We start from the raw sequence: 14,485 nt of genomic DNA on the forward strand, positions 1-14,485 counted from the left end.
TTTATTTAAATGTAGACGTCCAAGTTTTTAAACGTTTAAAATATTTCTCCTTTTCCCTTTAGTGTCCACCAAGCACATTTATCAATAAACCTCTAGAAATTGCCCAAACTAGCCATTTGTGGAAAGCAGTGCTGGCGGAGCCAATGCCCTCAGTCAAGATGGCCGTAACTGCCTTCCCTTGTTCTTTCCTGACCTCAGCAAAGATGGTTCCTGCGACTTCCTTTCAAACTCTGCTTTTCCGGTAACAAACGTGGAGCCAGCGCTTCCGGTTAGAGGCAGCTGCTGTTGCGGGGCGGTGAGTGAAATCGGGGCCGGATGATTTTCTGGGCCAGTTTTCTCTGCGGACTCACGAGTGGATCGGATTGGGGGAAGGGAGGGGGTCTCCGCAAGGCATCAGGCCGTTCTCTCCTAATTGGGAAGTTACGGCCGCTTTCCCTGGCCTGCTCCCAAACCTCTCCTCCCCCACCACGGGCGGCCTCTGCAGCGAGCGCCTTGGGGAAGCCCCAGAATTTGCGTGCAGTGTGTCTAAATGAGCTTCGGTTCTTCTTTTAAAAAAAAAACTTTCTTGAGACATAATTGACATATTGTAAAAATTTCCCATTTAAAGTGTAAAATTCAGTGGTTTTTCATATATCCCCAGAATTGTGCATCCATCACCACAATCTAATTTTAGGATATTTTCATCAACTCTAAGAAGAACCTTGTACCCATTAGCAGTCACTCTCTATTCACTATGGCCTCCCAGTCCTAGGCAATTGCTAGTCTACTTTTTTGTCTCTATAGATTTGTCAATTTGCATATTTGATATAAATAGTAGCGTACAGTATGTGGTCTTTCTTGACTAGCTTCTTTCACTAAGTATAATGTTTTAAAAGTTTGTTCTTGTTGTAGCATGTATTGGAACTTAATTCCTTTATTACAGAAAAATATTCCTTGTATTCATATACCACATTTTGTTCATCCATTCATCAGTTGATGGACATTTGGATTGTTTCCACTTTTTGGCTCTTATGAATAAAGCTGCTGTGAACATCTGTGTACAGTTTGTGTGGACACATGTCTTTATTTCTCTTGAGCACATATACCTACGAGTTGGATCGCCTGATCCAAGTGTAACTCAAACCATTTGAGGAACTGCTAAACTGTTTTCCAAAGTACTTGAGCCATTTTACCTTTCTGTATGTGGATATCCAGTTGTCTTAGCGTTGAAAAGACTGTCCTTGCCCTGCGGAATTGTCTTGTCATCCTGGGGAACATCAGTCGATAACTGTAAGATTTTACTTCTGGACTCTCAATTTTATTCCACTGACTGTTTTTATTCCAATACTACACAGTCTTGATTACTGCAGCTTGTAATTGGTTTTGAAATCAGAAAGTATGAGTACTCCAAATTTGTGTTCTTCGTTTTCAAGATTGGTTTGGCTTGGGCTTCCCTGGTGACGCAGTGGTTGAGAGTCCGCCTGCCGATGCAGGGGATGTGGGTTCATGCCTCGGTCCGGGAAGATCCCACATGCCACGTAGTGGCTGGGCCCGAGAGCCATGGCCGCTGAGCCTGCACGTCCGGAGCCTGTGCTCTGCAACGGGAGAGGCCACAACAGTGAGAGGCCTGCCTACTGCAAAAAAAAAAAGATTGGTTTGGCTTTATGGGCCCCTTGCATTTCCATATGTACTTTTAAACAGTTTTGTCAATGTTTGCAAATTAAAAAAAAAAAACGAACTGAGATTTTGTAAGAACCGTATTGATCTGTACATAAATTTGGGTAATATTGCCATTTTAAAATAGTAAGTGTTCACCTCCATGAACATAGGATGTCTTTCCATTCATTTAGAGCTTTAGTTTCTTTCAACATTTTAAAATAGTTCTCAGTGTACATGACTTACATATTTTTCATTATGTGTACCTAAGTATTTTATTTTTTGATGCTATTGTAAATTAAATTACATTCTTTTAAAAAAATTTAATTTATTTTATTTATTTTTGGCTGTGTTGGGTCTTCATTGCTGCATGTGGGCTTTCTCTAGTTGCAGCAAGCAAGGGCTACTCTTCATTGCAGTGCACGGGCTTCTCACTGCTGTACCTTCTCTTGTTGCAGAGCATGGGCTCTAGGCACGTGGGCTTCAGTAGTTGTGGCACATGAGCTCTGTAATTGTGGCTTGCGGGCTCTAGAGCGCAAGCTCGATAGTTGTGGTGCATGGGCTTAGTTACTCCGCAGCATGTGGGATCTTCCAGACCAGGGCTAGAACCCCATGTTCCCTGCATTGGCAGGCAGATTCTTAACCACTGTGCCACCAAGGAAGTCCAAAATTATATTCTTAATTTCATTTTTAGGTTGTTTATTGCTAGTGTATATAAATACAAATGATTTTTCTGTATTGATCTTGTATCCTGCAACCTTGTTTAACTTTAATTATTCTAGTAGTTTTTTTTTAAGTGGATTCATTGGCACTTTCTATACACAAGATCATGTCTTCTGCTAATAGAAATAGTTTTATTTCTCTCTTTCCAATCTGGAAGCCTTTTATTTCATTTTCTTGCCTAATTGTGCACCTAAAGGTTTTAGCTCCAGTACAATGTTGTATAGAAGTGATGAGAGCAGTTAATATTAAATTGTTCCTGAGCTTAAGAGGAAAGCGTTCAGTCTTTCACCATGAAGTATGATGCTAGCTATGGGTTTTTCAAAAATGCCCTTTATCAGATTGAGGAAGTTCCCTTCTATTCCGAGTTTGTTGAGTGTTTTGATCATGAATGGGTATTTGACTTTGTCAGTTGATTGTGTGTGTGTGTGCGTGTGTGTCTGTTGTGGTTTCTGCCCCTTATCCTAATATAGTGTATTACATTGATTTTCAGATGTTAAAGCAACTTTGCTTTCTGGGATAAGTTCTGCTTGGTCAGGGAGTGTAATCCTTTTTATATGTTGCTCGGTTCATTTTGCTAGTATTCTGTCAAGGATTTTTGTGTCTGTATTCATAATACTGGTCTACAGTTTTCTTGTGATGTCTCTGTCTAGTTTTGGTGTGAGGATAACGGTGGGCTCATTGCGTAAACTGGGAAGTGTTCCCTCTTCCATTTTTTAGAATAGTTATCCACAAGAGGGAAGGACAGGTGCAGTGGGAAGAAGCAAGGCTTATTGGAAAACCTGATGGAAAGAAAGCAGTGGGGTCAGAGGTTGGGGGAACTAGGCTAGAAGTTTCTGGGTGGTAATTAATGTTTCAGAGGAGGAAAGAAGAGGAGAAAACCTTGGGATATCCTTGAGGAAGTCCAATTGGAGATGGAAGATGAGCCACAGAGCAGGCAGGAAGGAACAGACAGAGCTGGGATGTCAGCTCGGTGAGTGGCTTCCTGAAAAGTAAAGAAAGAATGTCAGAAGAAGGAATTTCTATAAGTTATGGTGGAGTGATTGAGTTGGTGGAGATGAGAAAATGAGCCAATTCTAGACTCTTGAGAAGTCTGTGGAAGTGAGAGGAGATTGGCTGTGAGGAAGGCAGGTGTCAAAGGGTTTCTTTTTGATTTTCTTTCTTGACAATTTTCATATTGATATAATTTTATACCTTCAAAAAATTGCAAGACTAGTACAAGGAACTCCCAAATAACATTTTCCAGATTCATCAATTGTCTACACTTGCCCCATTTACTTTATCATTCTCTCTCTTTCATATAATATATATATATATATATATATATATATATATATATATATATATAGTCCAGACATCATGTCTCCCTAACACTAAATATTTGAGTGGTATTTCCAAAGAATAAGGATATTCTTTTACACACCAGGTTTTATTGAAAATGGGAGTGATTTGGGCCTGTTGAACAGCGTAAGTGAAGGTCCAGTGGAACAGAAGCCAGAGAAGGGATTATCGTCTCCGAAGGCTTCTGGAAAGGTCCAGAGAGTGGAATCTAAAGCCCAGGTGGAGTGGTTGGCCTTTGCCACCCAAGGGACAGCTCCCTGTTTTACGGAGAGGTAAAGCAGTGTGCAGATGTGGGAGCCTTTGTTATGTTGATAGAGCTGAAGAAGTTCCTCTCTGCTGGCTTCTGTTTCCCTTGTCAATTAGGAAGTGAGATGATATGCTGAAAAGAGGAGGAAGGTCTGTGAGTGATGGAGAGGGTCTGAGTTGAAGAAGAGTGGAGAAAATATGAAAGAGTCAAGGAGGGGGGTTGAGAGGAAGTTATGAGATAAACATCTCAGGATTCATTTAGCCAGATAGCCCATTCCAGGTGGGTGCTCAGACACTTAGAGTGAGCCAGTCTGCCCTGACCTATTTGATGACTCTCATGTCCAGCACACGGAAAATAGGGAGATAGTTGAGGTCGTCTAGGCTGAATTTTGCCAAAGGAGTGTGATGAAAAGACAGAATGGGCAGGGCAGGGAAGTTCAGGGTATTGACAAGACTGTGAACCATAGAATCTACTGGAAAAGAAGCAGGATGGCTATAGGATGGGAAGTAGAGGGGCAGATGGGCTGGTGGTTGGCTGGGAAGAGAGGAGCCTGTGATTTGTTTTTTAATTATTGCTGTTTTACTTATTGGAGCTAGCCATCATGAGCACAGAGATTGTACTAAGTATTTTACATGCATTCATTTTATATAATCCTTATGACAACCCTATGAGGTAAGCATAGTAATCAAGCCATTTTTATAGATGAGGAAATTGAGGTTAAGTGACTTGCCCAAGGTGACAGCTAAAAAGTGAGAGCAGTCTCTCCAACTCCAGAGCCCCTGCACATCTCTGGGCATTTTTCCAGAGCTTCTTAGCTGTGTTCCTTACTTCACGTTTACCCTCCTCTCATTTGTGTTTCACTCAGCTGACAGAGTGAGCCTTTGAAGATGCAAATTGATTATATCATACACATCCCCTCAGAAGCTTTCATTATATCAATTTTTAAATGGAAATATGTATAAAAATAAGTGAATTGATGGATGAAAATAGAGCTGGATAGGTGGTTATCTGATAAAGAAAATCAGTAAAATGTTAATTATGAAATCTAGGAAAAGGCCATATGTGACAAGCCCACAGCTAAGATTAGGAACAAGACAGTGATGCCTGCTTTTGCCACTTCTATTTAACATAGTACTGGAAGCTCTAGCCAGAGCAGTTAGGCAAGAAAAAGAAGTAAAAGGCATCTCTATTAGAAAGGAAGAAGTAAAACTGTCACTGTTTGAAGATGACATGATATTATATATGGAAAACCCTAAAGACTCCATCAACAAACTGTTAGAACTAATAAACAAATTCAGCAAAGTTGCAAGATACAAAATCAACACACAAAAGTCGGTTGCATAATGAACTATCACAGAGAAATTAAGAATACAGCCCCATTTACAATTGCATCAAAAATAATAAAATAGGGCTTCCCTGGTGGTGCAGTGGTTGAGAGTCCGCCTGCCGATGCAGGGGACGTGGGTTCATGCCCCGGTCCGGGAGGATCCCACATGCCGCGGAGCGGCTGGGCCCGTGAGCCATGGCCGCTGGGCCTGCGCGTCCGGAGCCTGTGCTCCGCAACGGGAGAGGCCACAACAGTGAGAGGTCCGTGTACTGCAAAAATAAATAAATAAATAAAATAAATGAAATAAATAAAATAAAATACCTAGGAATAAGTTTTTTCTTTTTCTTTTTAAAAGATTTTTGTTTTTACCTAGGAATAAATTTAACCAAGAAAGTGAAAGACCTGTACAGTGAAAACTATAAGACATTAATGAAATAAACTGAAGAAGACACAAATAAATGGAAAGATATTCTGTGCTCATGGATTGAAAGAATTAATATTACAATGTCCATGCTACCCCAAACAATATACAGATTCAATTCAGTACCTAGCAAAATCCCAATGACATTTTTCACAGTAATAAAACAAACAAAAAAATACAAAAATTTTAGAACTATGAAAGATTCCAAATAGCCACAGCAATCTTGAGAAAGAACAAAGCTGCAGGCATCATGTGCCCTTATTTCAAACTATATTACAAAGCTATAATAATTAAAACACTATGGTATTGGCATAAAAACAGACACATAAATCAGTGGAACAGAATAGAGAGCTCAGAAATAAACCTGTGCATATATCAATTAATTTATGAGAAAGGAGACAAGAGTGTCCAATGGGGAAAGGACAGCCTCTTCAATAAATAGTGCTAGGAAAATTGACAGCACATGAAAAAGAATGAAATTGGACCACCATACACAAAAATTAACTCAAAATGGATTAAAGACTTGAGCTTGAGACCTAAAACTGTAAAAATCCTAGAAGAAAATAGAGGTGATAAAGTCCTTGACATACGTCTTTTTTAAAAAATTATTTATTTCTTTATTTTTGGCTGCATTGCGTCTTCGTTGCTTCTTGTGGGCTTTCTCTAGTTGCGGTGAGTGGGGGCTACTCTTCATTGCGGTGCACCAGCTTCTCATTGTGGTGGCTTCTCTTGTTGCGGAGCATGGGTTCTAGACGCAGGGACTTCAGTAGTTGTGGCTCGCAGGCTCTAGAGCGCAGGCTCAGTAGTTGTGGTGCACGGGGCTTAGTTGCTCTGTGGCACGTGGGATCATCCCAGACCAGGGCTCGAACCCGTGTCCCCTGTAATGGCAGGCAGATTCTTAACCACTGTGCCACCAGGGAAGTCCCTTTGACATAGGTCTTGATGATGATTTTTTGAATCTGACACCAAAACCAAAAGCAACAAAAGCAAAAATAAACAGGTGGGACTATATTAAACTAAAAATCTTTTGCACAGCAAAGGAAACCATCAACAAATGAAAAGGCAACCTACTAAATGGGAGAAGGTATTTGCAAATCATATATCTGATAAGGGGCTAATATCTAAAATATATAAAGAACCCATATAACTCAATAGCAAAAAAACAACCAATCCAATTAAAAAATGTGTAGAAGATATGAATAGACATTTTTTCCCAAGAAGAAATATGGATGGCCAACAGGTACATGAAAAGATGTTCTACATCATTAATCATCAGGGAAATGCAAATCAGAACCACAATGAGATATCACCTCACACCTGTCAGAAGGGCTAATATCAAAAAGACTGGTGGTCCAGTGGTTAAGACTCTGCGCTTCCAATGCAGCGGTGCACGTTCGATCCCTGGTCAGGGAACTAGGATCCCACAGGCCGCAGGGCGAGGCCAATAAATAAATAAATAAATAGAGACTAGAAATAACAAGTATTGGCATAGATGTAGAGAAAATGGAAACCTCATGGCAATGTAAATTGGTGCCACTATAGAAAAGTGTGGAGGTTCCTCAAAAAGTTAAAAATAGAACTACCATATGATCCAGGAATTCCAATTTTGAGTATTTATCCAAAGAAAACAAGAACACTAATTAGAAAAGATATATGCACCCCCATGTTCATTGCAGCATTATTTATAATAGCCAAGATAGAAAAACAACCTAAGGGTCCACTGATGGATGAGTGAATAAGGAAGGTGTGATATATATGTACAGTGTAATATTATTCAGCCATAAAAAAGAATGAAATCTTGCTATTTGCAATAACATGAATAGCCCTGAGAGCATTATAAGTGAAATGAGTCAGAGAAATACAAATACTTTATATTAAGCTTATAGATACAGAGAGCAGATTGGTGGTTGTCAGAAGTGGCTGGGGAGAGTGGTGGAAGAAATGGGTGAACTGTTTTTGGTTTTGTTTTGGTGTTTAAGTAACTTGAGTAAGAATAAAGAAATCTAGGCAGTAGCTATATGGATGGTCACTGTATTAAATTCTTTCCACTATCCTTTGTTTGAAATTTTTCATGTAAAATATTGGGAGGAAAGAGACTTAATTGGAAAAAAACAAAAAAAGTACGTAGTTCCCTGGCAGTCCAGTGGTTAGGACTTGGCACTTCACTGCCATGGCCTGGGTTTAGTCCCTGGTTGGGGAACTAAGATCCCGCAAGCCACATGGTGCGGCCAAAAAAAAAAGAAAAAGAAAAAAGTAAATGAAATTAAACTGCTTCTTATACATGGACCCTGACTGAGTTGTTTTTGTAGATTTGTAAGAATCTGTAGAGCAATGGCTGCTTTCTCTTGGTAAGCAGGTATTTATGTACTGAGAAACTTCTTGTGCCTGCAGTCACAAGGCATCCTATACTCACAAGTATTGGAAAATAATACTTAGATTGTGTAATTAAAGCACCTTTAAGAGAAGGAAATAAGTACTTCTGGAGAAGGAAATTAAACCACATATCAAAAGTTTTGGGGCAAAGGATAATCATTGCGTTCTACTTGGCCAGCCTAGGTAGTTTCAGATCATTAGAAGGGTCTCACCTGTCCCTATTATTTGATTTCTCCTGTACAAATTCATTGAGTCCCAAATACTGTTTTACATGCACAGGTACTTATTTTGTAATAAACAGGATTCTGCCTTTCAGTAGATCGTTTTTTTCGTTCAAATAAGCAGTTTGGGACGTATTTGACATTTAATATAAGTGATTATAAAAGAAAAGATAGATATCACATCAAGGTGCTATGTGTTTTCAAAAAGGATTCCTTTTGTTCCATGTCATTAATAACGACTTCTGTTGCTGGCTGATTTAAAGACACCTTTGTAGGCAAGCAGGATACATGGCTGTCATTTATTAACCTGTTTGTTCCCTTCCAGAAACCTCCAGAGCAGTGTTTGGTAAGATGAGGGCAGAAAGAGGAGCCATAGATGCCTGCAGCAGAGGTGTTTGCTGAAACGCCGGGCTTGGTTGGCTAATATAGCAGCGTGCAAAGACAGGATGTTCTTGCTTCTTTGGGAATCTTGATCACCTCACTCCTTCCAGAAGCAATCAGCTGATGTCTTGGCTCACTGTCTGCCTGAGCGAATGTCCACAACAGCATGTGACTGGGTGTCCTCAAATGAGAGGGGTCTTGCCAGGTCTCTCTGTTGATTTGTTTTTACACCTTCTATCTTTGCTTGATCAGGTGGTAGTTTGGGCTGCAGTCAGGAGGCTCTGGAGCTGGGTTCATCCTAGGTTGGTACTTTCTGGACGGGTTTCCTTGGGCTAGTTACTCTACTTCTCCTGTGTTTGGGGCTGACTATCTGTAGATGAGGGTAATAATAAGATTACCTGCTTCATAGGGCTGTTGCAGATGAAGCTCTTAGCACAATGCCTGGCCACCAAAAAGCACTTAATAAATGTTAACTACTCGTATTATTATACTGTTCATGTTATTCTGAAATTGCTTCTGTCATTCAGACATAGATCTTTCAAGTTCTGACTGTCATTTTAACAGCTGGATAATATCCCATACTTTGGCATACTGCCTCCTCCCAAACCTATCCTTCTCCTGTCTGCTCTCACTCAGTTGAGAATACAACCCTGTCACTGAAGCTACCACTCTTTGTTGACTTCTGGTTCCTCTTTAGCCCTTTTGTCCATTCAGTTATTAAGTTCGACTCTTATTTCTGTTCCTCAATATCTTCTTAATCTGTCCCCTGCTCTTGGCTGCTAGTGCCCTGCCCTCATTCACATGCTCTTCCTCTCTCACCGGGACCACAACAGTTGTCTGAATTCCTGTTGTTCCTGAGATTGCCTGCTGTCCAGCTGCCAAATCTGCAGATCTGACCATGTGTCTCCTCTGCATGGTACATGGTGGCCTGTGGTAGTCACAGGGTGTGCTGTTGACCATAGTAAGATTTACTGATGACAACTTAAGAGGCAGAGAGTAGCAGAGGGTCCAGGATCTCCCCACGCCCATAATTATTTTACAGAGAGGTGGGCAGGGCTGGATGTACTGCAAAGAACCCTCCAGCCCACACATAGACATCAACCAGGAGGGGTGAGGGACACCTAATTTTTAACAAGAAATGTCCAAAACTTTCAACACCTCTTGCCACTTGTGGTTGCCCAAGCTGGTTCCTCTGGGGTTCATACTGTCCCCTGGCCATGGCCTGCCCCACACTTGGGGACAGCCTCCTCCAGAAAGCCTACTGCCCCTCTCTGGGCGCCTCTTCATCTTATCATGGTGTTAGCACTGTCTGTCTCTGTGTTTGGATCATCCCAACCTGAGCAACTCAAAGGAGGTGTCTATCACATTCATCCTTGCATCCCTGGGGCCTGGCATGTTAACAGTTGTCTGAAGGCCACAGAAGAAGATGCAAATCGCCTGTAATTTCACTACCCAGAAATTAAACCACTGAGTTAATTATCACTGGAATTAATTTGGGATATAACCTTCTGACCTTCTTTTCTAGCTATAGGTCTGCATATTGCATACACACACATCCCACACACGGTATTTTATAAAATATGGATCAAACCCTACCTATAGTTTTTAAATCTTTTTCCATTTAACATATCATGGACCGTTTCCCATCTCATTAAATATTTGTGTAGTCCTTGGATTATAGTGCTGTACAGTATTTCATCCTTATCAGGCAAGCAGTTCACTTTCCAGCTGAAATGATTCATGGTTTCTTTCTCTGCTGAGAGTTATTTGTTTCTCATGATGAAGAAACATGGTAAACAAATACTGGGTCTAAAGCAAAGACAAGGAAGACCATTAATAACAGGAAAGTAAAGTGAAGACAAGGAAGACTGTTAATAACAGGAAAGTAAATTATTTTGGTTCTCCTGTTGTTTGGCCTTTAAGGTGCTTTAAGCCATGGCTATAATGGAGGCTCCTCTTACACAATGCCTTCTCTATTGAATTGTTTTATTTCTTCCATGGCAGGACTATGGCAAATCAGGAAGCCACTCCAGGAAGCCAGTCAGAGGAGAGCAGTGCTTTGGACCTGCCATCAGCTTATGACATAAGGGATTACGTGTTGCAGAGACCCAGCCAGGAGGCCAACAGTGAGGCTTATAGTTCTGAGGAAGCCCTTTCTATTCCTTGCTCTTCTGATACGGATCCAGGTAAGAAGCACAGTTTAAAACAAACTAACATTGAACAAACAAACAAATCCTGACATATACCTATATGTGATAGTTTGTTTCTCTGTCTTCCAAAGGCAGATCTCTGAGGAATCATTCATTGTCTCAGGGAGAAAAACATCTTATCTAAGCAAAACTGTTGGGAGAGACTTCAAAGGACAGCCTCCCTGGTGGAACCAGGACAAGGAGCTGTTTCCTGGAGGCCTTTTTGTCTGAGTCCCTTTCTGATCTCCATCCAAATCCATTTAGAGGCAGGGAGCACTTGGTTCACTAGGGAGAGGGTAGAATTGTTTTTTTTGTTTTGTTCTTTTAAAACTTCAGAAAAGAGCCATGTGGGCCTGTTGTGTGTCATAGGGACTTTAGTGTTCCTCTTATGAAGTATACTCTGGATTTAGGTAACAACTTTTCTGTAAGTTTCCCTGACCGAATTGCCGAAAAGTCTGTTTTTTAAGCTTAATGATAATTCTTTGACATAGTTAGTGACCATCTCTGGTTGTAAAGCCCATCTCCTCCCTGTTTATTGCCTAATCCAGGCCTGTAGGTCCACATATTCAAAGCTTTGCCACTTACTGGTTGTGTGACTCAGGTCGTATTTCTTAACCCCTCTGAGTTCCAGAATCATCTACAAAATGGGGATCAAAATGCTTGCTTCATGGAGTAGGTTTAACTCAGGGAACAGTGCAGGGACACATCATAGTGTTTGCCATACATTGGTGCTCAGTCAATTGCCATTACAGTATTCTGGTGCTATTATTATTGTTGTTGTTAATATTAAGAAACCCAAATATATATTTTTAAAGAGCACGCAGGTACTAAGAAAATGTGGGCCTTAATGAAGATGAATTCAACATTGGTAAGTACATAGGGTGTGTACCTGTCATTATCTTTAAGAATTCTATGAAAAAACAATACTTTTAAACTCCCTGATGATTCTGTTCTGATTTTCAGGACATAGTCATCAGGATCAGTCAGATTGCTGTTTAATTTAGTTCCAGAGCAAGAATTAGAGTATTTCTTATCCTTTTTCTTTCTAGGCTCAGAATCTTAGTTCATTTAACCTTTCCTCTCCCCTTCCCATCCTGCTGCCTCTACATTACTTTCCATCCCAAAGAAAGCAACTGTTATTAACTTGAATTGAGTTGACCATTGCACTATTTATATTGGAGTACTTGTTTAAAATCTAGACATTTCATGAAAAAAGATTCTTCTGGAAGCCCTTATCAAGGTCTAAACATGGGAAGGAGCACTCGTATCCTGAGACAACCATTTTGCACGGCATGGGGAGGGGTGGTGCTGCATTTTACTGTCTAGTTTGAATTCTGGTTCTGCTTCTTTCTGTGGTTTTGCCTTGGGCAAGTCACTTGGCCTCCATGTCTTGGTTCCTTCATTTGTAAAATGGAGATAGTAATGCCTACCTTGTCATGGGGCAGCCATAATGAGGGTCAAAGTGTATGAGGTGTAATGCCTGGCACGTGGTAGGCTTTGGAAATCCAGCTCTTCATGAGTTCAGCACCTGGGCGCCTCAACACACCACCACGCTGACTAGGCTCCATTTTTTTTTAATTGAGCTGTAATTTATGTGCAATATTATATGTTACACGTGTACAACATAGTGATTCACTATTTTTAAAGGTTATACTCCACTTATAGTTATTATAAAATATGGGCGATATTCCCTGTGTTGTATAATATATCCTTGTAGCTTATTTATTTTGTACATAATAGTTTGTACCTCTTAATCCCCTACGCCATCCTGCCCCTCCTCCCTTCCTTCTCCCCACTGGTAACCACTAGTTTGTTCTCTATATCTGTGAGTCTGTTTCTTTTTTGTTATACTCACTAGTTTTATTTATTTATTTATTTATTTTAAATTTATTTTATTTTATTTATTTATTTAAAAAAATTTTTGGCTGCATTGGTTCTTAGTTGCAGCACGCGGGATCTTCGTTGAGGCATGTGGGATCTTTCGTTGCAGCGCTTGGGCTCTTCGTTGCAGTGCTTGGGCTCTTCATTGCGGTGCTTGGGCTTCTCTCTAGTTGTGGTCTGTGGGTTTGTCTCTAGTTGTGGTGCGTGAGCTTCTCTCTAGTTGCGGCACACAGGTTCCAGAGCGCATGGGCTCTGTAGTTTGTGGTACATGGGCTCTCTAGTTAAGGCATGCAAGCTCAGTAGTTGTGGCGCACGGGCTTAGTTGCTTTGTGGCGTCTTAGTTCCCCCTCCAGGGATTGAACCTGCGTCCCCTGCATTGGAAGGCGGATTCTTAACCACTGGACCACTAGGGAAGTCCCTAGTTTATTTTTTAGATTCTACATGTAAGTGGTCTGACTTCTTTAACTTAGCATAATACCTTCCAAGTCCATCCATGTTGTTGCAAATGGCAAAATTTCATTCTTGTTTATGGCTGAGCAGTATTCCATTGTGCGTGTGTGTGTGTGTGTGTGTGTGTGTGTGTGTGTACCACATCTTCTTTATCCATTCATCTGTTGATGGACACTTAGGTTGCTTCCATATCTTAGTAATTGTAAGTAATGCTGCTATGAATATTGGGGTACATGTATCTTCTTTAATTAGTGATTTTGTTTTTTTCAGATAGGTACCCAGGAGTGGAATTTCTGAGTCACGTGGTAGTTCTCCTTTAGTTTTCTGAGAAAACTCCATACTATTTTCCACAGTGGCTGCACCAATTTACATTCCCATCAACAGTGTAGGAGGGTTCCCTTTTCTCCACATCCTCATGACAAGATCCATTAAATTCATGACCTCCTACCTCAAGTTGAGCCTCCTTGCTGCCCATCCATCACCCACTATTTTCCTAGCATGTTCATCCTCCTGCACTCTTGGATGACTTTGTAGTATCTTCTTCTCTCTTTGCAAATCCCCATTACCTCCTTCAACCTCTCTCTCAGCTGATAATCTTGGTTTCCTATTTAATCAAGAAAACAGAAGCACTCAAAAGAGAATGAGCACACACTCACACTTCACATCCATCAGCTTCCTTCCCTCCTTCCGTGGGAGACCCATCCCTGCCTGTCCTTCTCTTCCTGTCTGCTTTCATCTACTCAAGGTCGTCACTTCTAGTAATCTCCTGCATCGTAGATCCCACCTCTACTGGCCATTCTCATGATCATACTAACGTGCTTTAATAGCTCCCATCTTAACAAAATGCCCACCCTAGACCCCAAATCCCCATCTAGTTACAGACTCATTCCTCTGTTCTCTTCTACAGAAAACCCTCAGAAGAGTCATCTACACCTGTTATCCCCAGTTCGTCTCCTCCCAGTTCCTCCTAAAACCCTCCAACCTGGCTTCTATCTCCATCACTCCATGGAAATAGCTCTTGTCAAGGTCATGACCTCCACATTGTTAAATCCAGTGGTCACTTCTCAAGCGTTCTCCTTCTTGATCTGTCAGCAGCATTGACTTTTTTCCTTCTTGAATTCTTTCTTCAGTGGGCTTTCTGGGAAGCAGCATTTTATGGTTTTTTTCTTACTTTTCTGTCTTATTTGTTCTCAGTCTTCTTTGCCTGATTCCTTCCTCTCCAGCCCCTTAGTGTTGGAGAGCCCAGGGCTGAGTCCTCAGCTCTCCCCTCTGTCATCACACCCTTCCCTGAGTGATCTT

At 40.9% G+C, this 14,485-nt stretch overlaps 1 protein-coding gene across 3 annotated transcripts in view; it reads left to right on the forward strand.

Annotated features, from left to right (window-relative positions):
* The first annotated feature begins 260 nt into the window (after positions 1–260).
* The window catches only part of SHLD1 (shieldin complex subunit 1), a 103,602-nt gene continuing 89,377 nt past the window's right edge, over positions 261–14,485 (forward strand). The window contains exons 1-2 of one of the 3 annotated variants that reach the window (XM_060078158.1): positions 261–295; positions 10,671–10,852. In XM_060078158.1, coding sequence (XP_059934141.1) covers positions 10,675–10,852 — 178 coding nt within the window. In that variant the 5' untranslated portion in view covers positions 261–295; positions 10,671–10,674. Of the gene's footprint in view, positions 296–8,842; positions 8,872–8,930; positions 8,969–10,670; positions 10,853–14,485 lie in introns of those variants that run through there. The other 2 variants (XM_060078159.1, XM_060078160.1) reach the window with 2 other exon arrangements.

This window comes from Mesoplodon densirostris, chromosome 16 (genome assembly GCF_025265405.1).
Source record: "Mesoplodon densirostris isolate mMesDen1 chromosome 16, mMesDen1 primary haplotype, whole genome shotgun sequence".
NCBI classification, from domain to species: domain Eukaryota; kingdom Metazoa; phylum Chordata; class Mammalia; order Artiodactyla; family Ziphiidae; genus Mesoplodon; species Mesoplodon densirostris.